Source organism: Rhopalosiphum maidis, chromosome 2, assembly GCF_003676215.2.
Source record: "Rhopalosiphum maidis isolate BTI-1 chromosome 2, ASM367621v3, whole genome shotgun sequence".
NCBI classification, from domain to species: domain Eukaryota; kingdom Metazoa; phylum Arthropoda; class Insecta; order Hemiptera; family Aphididae; genus Rhopalosiphum; species Rhopalosiphum maidis.
The window spans coordinates 44159880-44176317 of record NC_040878.1 but is presented as its reverse complement, the minus strand read 5'-3'; the positions used below and the strand labels follow the sequence as shown (position 1 = coordinate 44176317).

The following is a 16438-nucleotide window of genomic DNA, read 5'->3' as shown; positions in this document are numbered from 1 at the left end:
TACAACTGAATTTTAATATTAATTGATCTATTAGTGTATTATTATTCGTACAAAATTCCATATTTATGTATCCAAATGATAACGATAGAAATATATAGTACCTACCAAGGTGAATATATATCCACCTTGGTACCTACGTAATAAATATCTCTAAATATATAATATACATAATATATATTATATATTTATATATATATATAATAAGACGTAAATGTAATTAAGAAAAGCATAAGACGAGGATGTTCCTTATCAACACGTTTATTTAATAATTATGCACAAGAAGCCGTCAACAGAGTGAGAGAATTAATACAAGTAGAAATATAAATTCAAAACGAAAAATTAGATATGCTTCGATTCACAGACGATGCCGCAATACTAACGGAGAGTGAAGATGATTAACAAAATATTCTAACGACAAAGAATACTATATGAAAATAAATAAATTAAAAACCAAAATCTTTGTTTGTAGTTGAAACGAAATAGCTAAGCCGGATATAAAACTAAATGGTAACACACTAATGACTACAAAAAAGTAGTCAATGAAAATAAATAGGTACTTAGGAAGTATGGTAACAAGTAACGGAAGATGGCGAGAGAAATAAAATGCAGATTACATCAAGCACGGTGAGCATTTCCAAGAAATAAAGGTCAACTTACATCCAGGAAAATAGATTTGCTGAAGAAAATAAATTGCTGACATTCATAGCGTGGTGCTACAGGAAAATTCTTAAAATGAATTAAATAAATCGTGTACCAAACAAAAACAATTTCTGTAATGAAGAAAAAGGAAGATGCTTTCTAAAAGACCTGGAGATTAGAAAAGATTATTTACCTAATTGTTTATTAGACAAACGCTACGACTCTACGACATAACAATTTACTAGAAAGAGTAATAGATGGATCCATAGAACAGAGAAAGAGAGTAGGGGAAGACTGCCGCTAGATAGAATATATAAGATAAGTAGTGAAGGATATAGAGTATAAAACATACTATGAGTTAAAGAGAAATAAAAGCTGAAAATCGTAAAGAATGAAAAATTACTATTAACTAAGTCCTTGGGCTGTTAACGGGAGAGAGAATAAATACATATATTTTTTATACTTTTTGAAATATGTGTGATTGTTCTTCGATAAAAGAATCACCCGGTGTGTACATTAATACGATGAGTGATTCAAATAAAATAATCACAGATGTAAATTAAAAATAATAGATATCAGTTGTTAAAACTTCTGGTCTCTGACCTCTAAAAGAAGAAAAACATGTTCAATTAATTTTTATTGATCGATGTCGTCGACTGTTGAGCATCTGCTCTATATAGTTCATAATTTCAAGCGTCTTTGTCGTCTTGCTGGGCTCAGTATGGTCGAGCAGAACTATTTTGAAACAGTTGCACCGCCACTCTCTCACCAATTAAAAAAATACCTTTTTACCCACGGAAATAATTATTTGTAAGTGTGACAGATTTGTGTTAAATTGGTTATCATCACCATTTACGACGATTGATGATATCATCAATGAACTAGGATTTTCGGGTTTACCTGAACACAGATGAACCGATATTCAGATAATATGGCACCTGGGTATTTTATGTCATACTTTTTTTTTATCAAACTTGTATATATTTAATTATAAAATGTATACAATACGTATGATATTATTTGTAATGGTTGTTGATTTACATTTTTTTTTATATATATTTAATATATAGGTATGGTAATTAAATTAAATATTAATCTAGTCTAAATCGTTGATTTATAAATACTCTAACTAAATAACATATAAAATTGACGATTATGATCTAATAATAGTTATTATATATGGTTGAATATGTTACACTTACATAAATAGTTATATTATGTTAAAAATAATTTTACATTTAGTCAAAAATGTACTGTGCGTTTTATATAATATACAGTTCTCTTGGTTTTTGTAATTACATAAAATGTACAGGAAAAATAATTAACATGATCTTATATATGAGGCTACACTGAACTTTAAAATACAATAATTAACAATCACCTCTAAATAATTATTAATACAAGAAAGTCATTTTGTATTAGAATAAATAATATAAATTGAAAAAAGTCCAATAAGATATTAAGATCTGCAAAATCGGTATTTAAAAAATATTTATTCAACTAAACTACAATTGTATAACAATAATAGGTACATTTAACAGTGCCATTTATTAACATACTAAAATTACTTTTATTACACCTAAATTTGCTAAAATACATTAATATTATTGTTTAGTCTAAAATTCTAAACTGAGTAAATTTATTACATAACACAGGTTTTTAATTGTAATTTGTATTTGTATCATTATTAGTTGCCTACTTATTGGTGTTTGGAATTACGTGCAAACGAATTTTGAGCAATAATAATGTAGTCATAGGCTTTATAAAATAATATACGTTGTTTAGAAAACCGTTTTTATTATGAAATTTTGCGAAGACGTGATATTCAAGTATAATCGTACAACTATAATCAACTATAGGTATATATAGACATTAAACAAGTAGGTTTTACATGTCTGAGTAAAACCAGGTTATATGAAATAAAATGTAAATCGTATGTAAGTGAGTAATTTAGTTTTCTACCAGTTAAAATATCACTAGTACACTAAGATTTTATTATAATAGAAATTATACTTAACACACATATAGTTAATATACAAAACGTTCAAAAATATTTTAAATGGGATATATATCGTAGAATATATTGTTAATATATTTAGTATTTAATGTTAGATTAGGTATATGTAGTATATATAGGTGTATGATATAAAGATAGAATATAATATTAAGTATGAAAAAGTCTTTAAAAAGAAGAAATAATTGGAATAAAATAGCGTTGTTAAACACCAACCCGCGTTATTATTTTATCGTCGATGGTTATAGGATAATATAACATTATTTAGGCGTGTATCGTGTTGAAGCCCACGTCCGGAAGCGTATTATATTGAATCGTTTGATTTAGTCATAACTTTCGGATTCTTGTTGGACGAGCTTAAACCTCCTCGGGCTCTTGACGTTCACCGATCCACAATGGTTGTTCAAAATCAAACCCCGTTTTGAAAGGTATTTCTTTATATAGCGGCATACCAATTTTTGGGGTCTCTGCTGCCATTCATCCAACACCTCTTTGGGGTAATGGATCTGTAAATACAAACGCATAATTCGACAGTTGTAAATTTGTAATAACAATATAACATGATGATACAAAATAAACACGACAGTGATAGAAAATTAATATTAAGGGAAGAGAAGGAATTTTTAAATTTATTTTTGTTAGCTACAGAAAAAGAGTGATGAATGATGATTATATAATAGGAGGTGAAAAGAAAATCACAGTTTTGGGGAGTGTATATGACGTATAGTGTACCTATACATAATATACATGTATTATACGCGTACATACTTGTCTTATATAGATATTTATGTATGTGTGTGTCGTGTGTGTGTATCAGGTGTGGATTTAAGGGACTCAGACACCTCATGTTATTTAATGTGTATAATTGTTCTAATAATTTGTTCATCTATATTCATCTACCTCTAATGTGGTAATAAATATTATTATTCACTAAAGTATGTTTTTCAATTATCTAACTGCTACACAAAATAGAAAATTAAACTAAATTAAATACCTATTCGATCTTCATATACTCCTATTATTTTTACAAACATCGAGTATGTGTTTATGTCAATAAAGTATTAATAAACTTAATAATTTGTGTTCATATGTAAGGTATATAAAAATATATAATATATATATATATAAACGTAATTTATAAAAAAACGCAGCGGCGTCATTTGGGGGGAATCAGGGTGTGCGGTTACACCTCTTAATTTTAAAATAGTTCTAATTGGCCTGCACCCTGATGAAATAATGCACGATTATTAATATGATTTAAATTAAATTGTATTTTAAATATTTTAATTACAACTTTAAATTATATTTGTTATAAACAAATATTGTGCTATAAATTTTTATTGTATTTTAGTTTTTAAACTGATTTTTAATATTTATGTTAATACATTGATCTGGTCCATGATGTATAGAAATAATTGGAAGCAGAATAATGTACATATACGTAGTATATCTATTTTTATATGGCCTGGTAAAATTTCAAAATGGCCTGCTTGATACTTCGCACACCCGAAAAAAAAACCGAAATGACGCCCCTGAAAAAACGTACTGCATAATAATATATTTATATATACCTATCATATATTAGTATAATATGAATTCAATCGATGATTGTAAAAATATTAATTGGGTATCCTAATCCCATTATTATTTTATATTTCAGATGAAATGATAAAACAGTTCAAACATTTTGAGACCTGTACTCGAAATTTAACTTTATAAGGACCAGTTATTTAAACGAAAACCACTGAAATTTTAATATTTTACCTGATCTCCCTTTAGTCGGTCCAACAGTGTGACACAAACCACGGCTGCTTTAATTCCCGCATGGTGCGTGAGCGCTGCGAAAGCTAAAGATTCCATCTCGATATTCCTTACACCATTGAATTTTAATTTCTCTAAGTATTCCATTTTTTCTTCTTCTGTGAAGTCGCAAAATGCTCCGTCCATACGTCCTTGACCTACGAAAATGTAATTAATTTTAATCTATTAACTGTTTTTGCCAAGAGACGTGATAATTATACAAACAATACTTCAGTTGTGAAACATTTTATGACTTCTTGTATTTTATGTATGTATAAAATTAAACTACTATTATTAAATTATCATAATATTGTAAAGTTGTTAAAATGTTTTTATTACATTTTGACACTTAAAATTATCACAACATCATAAGTTAAGATGAATTCAAAAACCCATCAAGTTTATTGAATAAAAGCAACACGAAGGAAATCATTCTCTACTAAAATTTTTAATTTTTAATGTTTAAACGAAAAATTAATATAAAATATTTATGAATTATATTTCGAAATAAAATTATTCAATTATTATTCAATTTATTTATCTCTTTTTTTATACCTATATATAATTGCTTATATATTATAGGTTTTTGTGGGAACGACACTATACGGCTGCAGAGCTAGTAGCTTATAAGGTACCTTGTATAGCCATATATTATTTTTTTTTATTTATACAGTGGTTAACCATATTTCCAAATAGTATGCAACCAGCAGGCCCTTACTTAGACAGAGATAAGACTTAGGGAAATATATTGCAATTTGCAGTTGAAAATTAAGAATTAATTTTTTCTACTATAAAAAGTGTCTTCAGACACAAAAACATACATTGTTTTAAAATCAATACATTCGTTGTTTTGCTCATAATTTAAAATACCCCATACACTACTGTAAAATTAATACATTCTTCACCCTGTTTAGAATAAAAAAAAACTAAAAACTCAAAATTATAGAATCAATAATCGTTAAGTCATAATACACGTCATGTTGGTATAAAGTTTATACTATTAACTATTGTCCATGACTACACCGATTATCTCACAATTAAATTTCAATATTTACTAAATAATACAGTTTGTTAATAGACTAGTTTGTCAGTTACTCATCCCGATTTACGAGTATAACATTTAGTAAATTCAGTTAGTTTTTACTTTATCTGACCATGGTATATTTGTGCATGTGTAGTCGTGAAGTATTTCAGTTACGAAAAAAATTATATTAAAACAGGTGGTCGACTGTAGATTTTTCCCATAAAAGTATACAAAAAAAGTTTACCTTGATATATAATATGTAAAATAAAATATGATAATTCTAAATCCGAACAGAAGTTCAATTTTTCCCGATTTCACACCGTTTAGGTTGATAATCGTGTTCAATATTATTTTATAAAACTCAAAACAAATATTACTATTAAGCAACTTAGACTATTTTAATTTGAGATTCTAAAAATATTTTGTAGAAATTAATGATTATTTAAGTTATAATATTTACTATATATTTGTTAAATTATTATTTTTTTTTATACATATATATAAGATATCACATAAATGTAGTAGGTAAGTAGGTTACACTTAAAAAATAGCAATTTATCGTAAAAAAATTAACTTACAAATTAGACTAGAGAAAATATTTCAAAATTTTTAAAAACCATAAATTTTTATAATATGATATCAATATTATAAATATGTTACATATTCAACAGTCTAAGGCTATAACTAATAAAATTAATTAAAATAATTATTTTATATATTAATAAATAAATTATTACCAGACCAGTTTTAATACGGTAATATTACTTGTCATGAGCTCGTGAATATATTATATCAATATAATCAATAGCTTCTCATATTAATAGGATTCCTGGGCGTCTAGACATATTTCTTTTTAGATAACTAAATAACGCGATAGCAATTAAGCTTTTACATCCGGACTCCGGAGCACATTAGTAATAGTATATGATAATAATTTATTTGTATAATTTATCATTTATACCTTCATAGAAATCACTAGTGCATACAGTCTTGCCGATCACTGTTGGGTATGGATCGTCCGGTTCCGCAAGCGATTTTAACTCCCACTGCAGTTTCTTATCAAGAACCGAACTCCTTTTCACAGTTTTGCCCAAAATTTGCTGCATAGGTAATATTTTTCAAATAAATAATTACAATAGTGATACGATCATGCAAGAAATACTTGATATACAATTCAACTAATATTTTATATTTATATGTAAAAATACAAGACGTAATACACTTACCAATTCCAAATGTGGTTGGAGAGTTCCATCCACAGCTTCGTCGGAAATAATCACGGTCCCACCTTCCAGCCCAATACCACCACTTGTACCTATCCTAAAGAAAACAGGATCTACGACTTTCGCGTGGAACATCAGTTTAATGATCTCGTGTAAAAGGATTCCCACTGAAGGCATGCCCATTCCATGCTAAAAATAAAAACCGTACATAAAAAACAATTTGTTTTAACAACGCGAAACGGGGAAATTTTTTGGTTTCCTTACATGGTAACAACGAATAGAAAATATCACACACAAGGTAATACATGTGGTTTTATTTATAACAATTAATAGTTTACTGTAATAATAATAATTATAATAATATTGTACTTACGCTTATACACAAGACGGGTCCTACTTTGTACATTGAGTATCTGTACGAATATCGACTGATGTCCTGTAACGTGGTACCTGTAGGTATTTTGTATGATATTTCTTCCATTAATCTATAAGCAAATTGTTCCATGCGTTTTGGTGTCCCTCCCATACATACAAACTATAAAAAACAAATTCAAACTCTTTATTTTGTTATAAGCAAACAAAGATATCTCAAAATTATGTAACAAATATCAAAAATAAATATTGATTAGATAATAATTGCAATTATATTACATCTTATGTAGTAAAAATAAAATCAATAATAATCGATTATTTTATACTCATTAGTTTATAGCTTATTAACTTATTAATAATTACTATATAAATATGCGTTACGTTCCTATGTTATACTACACGTACTGCATAATAACTAATTGTTAGTTGTTACACACAATATTTTTAATTTAATATAAGTAATTAGGAATTTAGAAATATCAAGAACGCTTTAATAACTTGCAAAGATTTTTTTTTTGTATAAATGTTAATTGTCCATATTTATTTTCATTAATTTGTATTCATCTTTGATTTATCTTAAGTCTATAAAGGGTTTCGATTAGATAGGTTAGATGTTTTTAAAATTTTTACTAGCTTAATTTATATATTATATTATTATTACTATAAAAATGGTAATTATACTGACATTGATGTTGTTTCTAGACTGGGAAAATAAATTGGTCAATAACTTAACTCGAATATTCCTAATTATATGTAATTGATGTATAAGTATTTAATATTTATTTTATAAGACCTATAATTCCCAGATGATTAAGAACTGTGATATTCTTATGTTAGTAAAATAACTAATTATTTTATACATTGCGTGTTTATTTGAGATCATAATTAGTAGCTTCGTCTTAAGAATTTAAGATAGAATTGATTAATATAATTTCACCAGAGGTCATTGGATTAAGTGATTTAAAGGATAATTCTTATGGTTATACTTAATTAAATCTCTATCAAGAATATTTTAGAATGTTTTAGAATTTTTAATGCTAGTTAACAATGTGTCTTTAATATAAGATACATAATTAATGTGATGGTTACTAGCAAATATGCATAGCCTTTTATTTATTTTACAAAGAAAACTTCTGTTCACCAGTATAGATTTCATTATATCATATTTATATTGTTAAAATTAATGCACGGATAAATATGCCGCTTGTTTAAATTATTCTACACTTTTAAATCAAGACCTAAGAAAAAATAATCTGCAGTATTTTTTTTTACTATGTGTGAAATAAAAATAAAAATTGTATTATATAATTATTATCAAGTAAAAAGTATAGTTATACAATATTAAAATATTAAAAAAAAGCTATATCTAACGTTTATAGTACTATACTGGTAACAAACCAACCTATAAGATATTAAACAATTTTTAAATTAATTAAAAATATTCATTTAGGTAAATAAAATATATATTTGGAAAAATTATCATACACGTTATAATCTTTATTTTTATACATATAATATATATATGTGTGTGTGTGTGTATGTGTGTGCGTGTGTGTGTGTTGGCATATGCCTATAATTATTATAGAATATCGTATTTTAAATTCTGAGCGGTACGGTATGTGTGTATCATCCAGTAAAAAATAAAAATGCTTAAATTTTCAACTTCAATATTCTACTTAGTAAGAAATTGAATTTAGTTGGTACCCTGGATGATCAAAAGTAAAAAATAAACAAGTGGTTTTTTTATTTTGTTTCATTTTTATAACATTTAGTTTAATTCTATGCTATTGCCTTATTGCCTATCTATACCATGAACTTTATTTTTACTGTTCTGTGGTAAGTTTTAATTAACTCAGAACTTAATTATAATCATTCAATATTAATAATATAATACTTACGGAAGAAATGAATTCAACCTACCTACCGTATTATTAATAGTAAAATAATATAAACTTAGTGATATAGGTTTACTGACAGTCTACGCTGAAAATTGTTTTTCGTATACAATAATTTATTATTTATTTAAAATTTAATTCATTCATTATAGTGTTTTATTACTCAATTATGAAATACACTCAACCTATAAAACAACTATTGTACAGCAGAGTGGTTACATATTTTTCCTCGTTTTATCCTTTTTTTCCATGAATAATAATTTACTTTAAAATTTAAACGTTGTACAACGCACACTAAATAATTATTAAATGGATGCACATTTTAATAAAATGCCGTTTCAATTTTATAGCTGCGCAGGATAAAATAACAAAAATTTAATTATTCATAACTACCTTAACATCACCAAACATGGCTCTTAGGTCATGTGAACCACTTCCTAGAGCCAAATGATATAAAATATCTTGATCCATGAGATCTAGATGAGAGTTTCGAACCATCACAGTGCTCACATCTTCATACCTGTAATCATAATGAAATCAAGATAAATTTTACACTATTATTTTTTTATTGGTCATTAATCATTATAGTCATTAATAATATTTAAATATGTACATATTATGCTCACAAAATGAAAAATAATTACTTTCAAATGTAATTTAGTCATAATACTCTCATGCATATTTTATGTTCCTCTTATTATATATTGTATTAACTATTATTAAATAAGGGGTATGAATGATATTATATTTTAACAATAATATACATAATATCAATATACTAAATTATGTTTTCATAATATAATAAATGTATGTAATATAATTGTAATAATGATCGCAGAATATTTTAATTTTAGTTTGATAAAATAAGAAAGAAAGTTTGGAAAAGTGAAAGTCAATTTAAGTGTATAACTTTGCAATATACATACTACACGCACTACAACCATTATGCATTATTATACATTATGTGTATTACCGTAATATATTAAAGTGATATAGTTCAACTTCCACTGAAATACATATTGTGTTTTAGCAATGTAATTTTCTTCGATCGAAATAACTAATAAGTGTAAGTATATTATGCATAATAATGTAAAAGCTTTTATATACTCACATTATTATGTATTCAATCTTTATGTATAATAATGATTCAGTGTTGTGCATTTTAACACCTAGTCAAAACGGTAATTTACTATCGTGATCACTATATTTTAATATTGCTGTAGTCTATACATTGCCCGTATATTAATAAAGAACATTTCACATAATAACCGTCGCTATAAAAATAAAAAAATGTTTTTCAGTGTATACGAAAACGTCTACAAAATTAATTTCATAACTGAACGATTAAAAACGAGCGCGTCTATAAAAAATGTTTAAAAACGTTTCGACAAGGTTACACCTTGTACAGCCATGGTGACTACTACTTGTTAAATCATTCATGGGTACCTATTATGCGGACACGTGGTTTTAAATCATTAAACTATATACGCGTTCACGTGTACGTTATTTCATATTATTATTATATCTACTAAATATACCGACTATACCTTCTACTTACTAAAGTATGTACAAGATAGAGCGCTTAGAGTAAAGAGTTCAAGCATGCATTTTGTTCTGCCAATTTATTTAAGTATAGGCCTAGCTATACTAGTTAATATATTGTCTGGAATTTATTGGTCATGAATGATGATGGTGATTATTGTATTACAACTACAATAATACGCATACACACAGTGTACATAAAGAAGCATAATATTATTGTATTACATTAAACACGTGCAAGGTTATCGACTCATATTTTCTGTTTAATACTTGTTAAATTTAGTAAGTATATTAAAGATATGTACAAGTAGATATGTTTTAAAAACTACTACCAAACGATGACTGCAACTATTTGCTCCTATGAGTGTTGACAAAAGAATTGTTGACGCGTTCATATTATTACTGAAGTCATAGAAATACATTTCAATAACCTTCAGTCAATGTGTTGTTAGTTTTAATAAAAACGAACAGTATTATTAGTTTATTTTGTGTAACTATAAATTACAATATTGTATTAGGAAATTCGAGATTTCTAGAGAAGTAACTGTTCTTACTTGCAGCGTACATATTATAGTATTATACTAAATTGTTGTTTCGTTTCATTTAAAAACAGTACACTGCACAGTTGCAATAATATCCAAATTTTAATATAAAATATAATAAGTATATACAATGAAAAAAATATTTTATATTTCTTTTGAATAATTATTCTCACACATTGACTAAAGCAAAATAGTAATTAAGACGTTTTCTCCTATATATTAAACTTGAAAACTCAGAAACACTCAAATATGTTTTGTTGAAAAGATTTCAATTTATATGCATAGAAAAAAATTACGAATATACTAAGTATATAGTCTGTAGATTATATTATGTAGTTCTGAGTGTTTCTAATATAGTTATATATTTTATTATTTATACTATCACGTAGATACACTTAGTGTTCATAAAATGTAACAATAATTATTATTTAATATTCAAATCACATAACTTGTATATTGAAATGTTTTCGTAAAAATAATAAGGATTTGACTGAAAGTTTATTTTGACCAATACTAAATAAAAATATTGAAAATAAGGGATAATTCATTTCTTATAACAATTGCAGCCTAATAGTTTTAATGTACATATAATATTGTCTATTGGAGCAAATTCAGAAAATATTCAGGAATTTCAGAACTGCACCCTCTACAACTTTAACTATCCATCTTTAATAATAGGTAGTTAAAATTTAATACACAAATACAAGTAAAATTTACCATCAATTACAATAAATATTAATTTACTTCTCATTTATTAAGATAAAAATTAATGGTTAACATTATTAACATTTTTAACTAATTAGGTAATTCATTACAAAAAAAAATGTTAAATTGAATTCCATAACTTTTGGAAAATGTGATTTAATTCAGCATTATTTCTTTTAGTACAACATACTATTTCAGCAGATATCTTCCCCCTATATACCTATCCAAAATAACACATAAGATTCTAATTTAAATTTTTTTTACTAGACGTTTAACACATTTTATTAACATTAGGGAAGATATAACTTAACACATTCCTTTTAAAAGTCACTTAATTGCTCATAAAGAACTAAAATCACGTTCTTGCTCACTTGATAATATTGCAATTGTCTTTATTGCGGTTAACAGAGGGTTCAGATTTTGTATACAAAATTTATTGTTAGTATCTTTAAATTCTAAAAGCCACGTATTGTTGGCTTTTCATAAGCTTGAAATGTTTTTACTAGTTGCCCGACAGTACTATCGATGTATTAAATATTACACTTGCCAACAGTGGCGCAACTTGATAATAAGGGGCCCATGTGAACATTTCCAGATCCGGGGCCCTTACCTACTACTAAAAATTAAAAACAGTTATACCTTATTATAATTTTAAAAAATATTGTTTTTTCACATGTAATAGTTAATATAATTATTACTTAAATTTATTTTTTTTTATAAAATTAAACATAAAAATTAACTTTTCTTGTTTTTAGTCATTAATGATTTTGTTTGTATCCAGTTCATTATTATCAGATAGTAATACAACTATTATTAAATTATATAGAATATAGATAGATAGTTTTTTATGTCTTATTATCGCTAGACACATAATATTGTCACGAGTCATGACTTACACACTACACAGTACACACACCAACATAATTATTATACATAATAATAAAAGAAGTTTCAAATTTTCAATTATTTTCTATACGCTATACTCGCATTCTGGCACTTATATTGCCGTATTAGTGTATTGTATGTGTTATGATTCACTTAAGAGGATGTCACACACTGTTTATTTTCTATCTCTAACCCACGCGCAACATGGACAAAACACATTTACGCAGTCTGAGTAGAACTCGCTCAATTTTGGTTCTAGAGTAAATATACCTATTATAAAATTAAATTTTGATAATATTTCTGAGTACAAGACTATGAGTTTTTTCCATTATTCTCAATACAACGTTAATTATATATAGTTTAGAAATAGCTATAAATTACAACATTTTTAAATAACCTTCAAATTTTCAAAATTTTAAGTTTTTTTAAAAAACTCATCGTCTTGTACTCAGAAATATTATCAAAATTTAATTTTATAATAGGTATATTTACTCTAGAACCAAAATTGAGTCTACTCAGACTGCATAAATGCATTTTGTCTATGTTGCTCATTGGCTAAAGAGAGAAAACAAACAGTGCGCTGACATCCTCTTAACTTGTTTCCCACATAGGTAATCATAATTTGAATTATTCTCTAAATTCAAAAGAGTAAAGACATAATTATTTATTATATTAAAACAAATAATATAATATGTGTATATTACAGATCATAGTAGGAATATCGTACATGAAATTTTTAATCTAGGGGCCCCTGTGAATTGCACACCCAACACTCCCGATAATTGCGCCACTACTTGCCAAGCCAATTTATTGTTTTGATCTAGGTACTACATCCAAATCTCTAAATAACTGAGTGTATTTGTTTTTAAACTGGTAATTCTTAATAAGTATAAATTGGGATATTATATGATGTGATTATCGTTTATCTATAATATTATCACGTGGTTATTTTAAGTTAACTGATTATCAAAATTAATTAATCATAAATTATAACAATGATAAATAGATAAAAGTTTTTTGGTCGCAGACTAAGATATTATACTATATCTTAGTTAGTGCTTTTGATCGCATTATTAATAAATAATAATTATCATTTATCATTAAAAAAAGAATCAATAAATTAAATCTACTAAATAGATACTAATTTACGAAATAAAAATTACAAAATTACAGTGTTATTTTAATTAGAAAAAGTCCCGTCCCCTCTCAAATGAAAATAATTTGAAGAGGTGCCTAAAAATAAAATAAAATAATTGAAAAGGAGTTCCGCCCCCTGCCCTACTCCTACAATTCGAGCACTGAACTCCTACATAGTAACACCAACGACCTTTCTGTTATTTTTATATTACGCATACAATTAATGATTTTTAAACCTTAACCCCAATCAGTTAATAACGTTATACTATACTTACTCTACAGATTATATTAAAAAACTAATTGATATAGTATGACTGATCGCACATTATTTTTTTAAATATTAAGATTAATTTTCATTGAATAATCTAGAAAGTCTATGTGTTTGATAAAATATAATATTGTATGAAAACAACATAGATGCTAATTAAAATCTCCCAAATGCTTAGGGTCAGTCTCATGATAAAATTGAATGGGTACACAGATAAACTTTTGTAAAACATACATACTAAAACCGGCTTATTATATTATTATTAAGTTATTGTTAATAATAAGTTAGTGTGTTTATGTTATAGTAAATGTTTATACTTTGTATACTGTACAACGCATGATTATAATGTTGTTTAACATAATGTTTACAACAAACATAAATTCAAGGTTTATTATTTGCTTGTCTCACAATTTTTGCGTAGAAAGTTGTAATTTACCTAAAATAAAACAAAATATTGACTAATAAATTTACTTTAATTTCAAATGTTTAACAATATTACTTGCAAATTTCAAATTAAATTTATAGTAGTTAACTATCATACCGCTTGGTAGTAAGTGCCTATACTCGAATAAAAATTTGAATTATTACTTTTTTAGTCAAAACCTCAGAAACTTTCACACTATTGATTTTTACTTTCCATTTTGTATTAGTTAGTTGTTTATTTCTATGTTGTCTGCGGACATCAAAAGTTAAGAACATCTTATGATTTTTGTGTAATAGTTTATTAAAAGTCTTTTTAAAAAGTTAATTCATTATTACGTCTACTTTTACTTCTATTCAAGTATTCATTTTAATACAGGAATATCTAAAATTTACATTGAATGCACTTTTTAGTTTTTACAACAATATACCTTATAGTATTTTAAAATACTTACATATTTAAATGTAATTTTTAGTTTTAAAAATAATTTGATATTTATTTCGATAATCACATTTTACCAAACATAATATTATAATAAACATATTTTTTTCTTATATTACATTGGTTTTTCAACAATAAACTACACAATATTATTAAATTTAATATTATTGCATTATAGGTACCTGCAGTTAATATTTTTATATTTCCGAGAATCATACAAACTATATAGTTAAATGTTTATTTTTGCGCGTGTATTTAAATACAGTATAGTAAAATATTATGTGTACCTGACATTAATCTATTATTTAATTTAAAAATATATAAATGATAAATTTATATATTTATGTATAGGTATACAATAATGTAATCGTATCGTTCTTTTTTTATTTTATCATTGAAAATTAATACAGTCACGATTCACTTGGAACAGTTACGACAGTTACAAGTAGGTAGGTATATATATATATTTCGGAACGAATCGCTTTATGATAATATTATTATTTATTATTATGTCGAGTATGAGATATACAAGTATATAACTCGTCAGCAAGGTAAACAACTGTATTAAAGGTATAATATTACTATTATACAATATATAACATAAACAATACGATTATACGATCATGAACGAACACGTTTGGATACACATTATTCACGTTGCTATTAGAGACGATGCATACTACATATAATAATGTATGTATTATGTCGTCTATATAGACGGGGCTCTTAGTTTAAATTTTGTTAAAATAATATTATCTTAAGTATATCAAATTATACTATCACACTTACTCGTCGTTCTCTTCCTGAAAGAAAGACATTATGAATCTTCGGTCCCGCGCTGGCGACGAATTGGACAAAATTATTTAATATACTATAGTATTAAAAAAAATATAATATTTTATTATTTTATCGTTTTGCGGTAGCGTAGCTGAAAGGTTTTCTTCTCGCCGATAATCGTAAAATACTGAGTGACGACGTGTAGAGGTACGCCACCGGTTACACTATAATAATATTCCTTCGGGGGACGAGTGGACGCGAATACTGAAAGGACTCGGAGCTCCCACTGTACGGCGGCGGCGGAACGAAAAAAAAAAATTCGCCCGAACTGTAATACTTGACAGAGTATATATATATATATCAACAGTTGCACGCGCTTGCGGTACCCACTATTCCAACGAACACTGGACGTGCGGCGTTAAGGCGTACGCGTGTGTGTATGTGTGCTCGTGTATGTGTGTACATGATCCGACCGAGGCGCATGCCCATCGTCGTTCGCCAGCTCGGCGGCCGACGTCGTCACCGTAAAACGCCGCCGATCGATGCGATCGCGGTACTATATACATACATACACATATACAGGGTGATCCGACTAGTATTTTCACCCCCCTTTTTATCGTTTAACAGCGCATTTATTAAAATTATGATTTTGGTAATATTTTTTTTTAAATATTTAAAGACCATAATATTTCCATGCAGTTATTTGCATTTTTATACCATTTATTAAGTATTAAGTAGTGTCTTGTGTTCTTT

General features: G+C 26.6%; 1 protein-coding gene across 1 annotated transcript; it reads right to left on the bottom strand.

The window, feature by feature from the left end:
- Positions 1-1961: 1961 nt before the first annotated feature.
- LOC113551561 (uridine phosphorylase 2) lies at positions 1962-16099 on the bottom strand. Its single transcript, XM_026953862.1, has 7 exons — positions 15698-16099; positions 9361-9487; positions 7074-7235; positions 6704-6889; positions 6439-6577; positions 4418-4611; positions 1962-3159 (listed from the first exon to the last, which is right to left on the bottom strand). Exons 1-7 carry the CDS (start codon positions 15724-15726, stop codon positions 2977-2979), a joined length of 1020 nt encoding a protein of 339 aa, XP_026809663.1. The 5' UTR covers positions 15727-16099; the 3' UTR covers positions 1962-2976.
- Between the last annotated feature and the right edge of the window lie 339 nt (positions 16100-16438).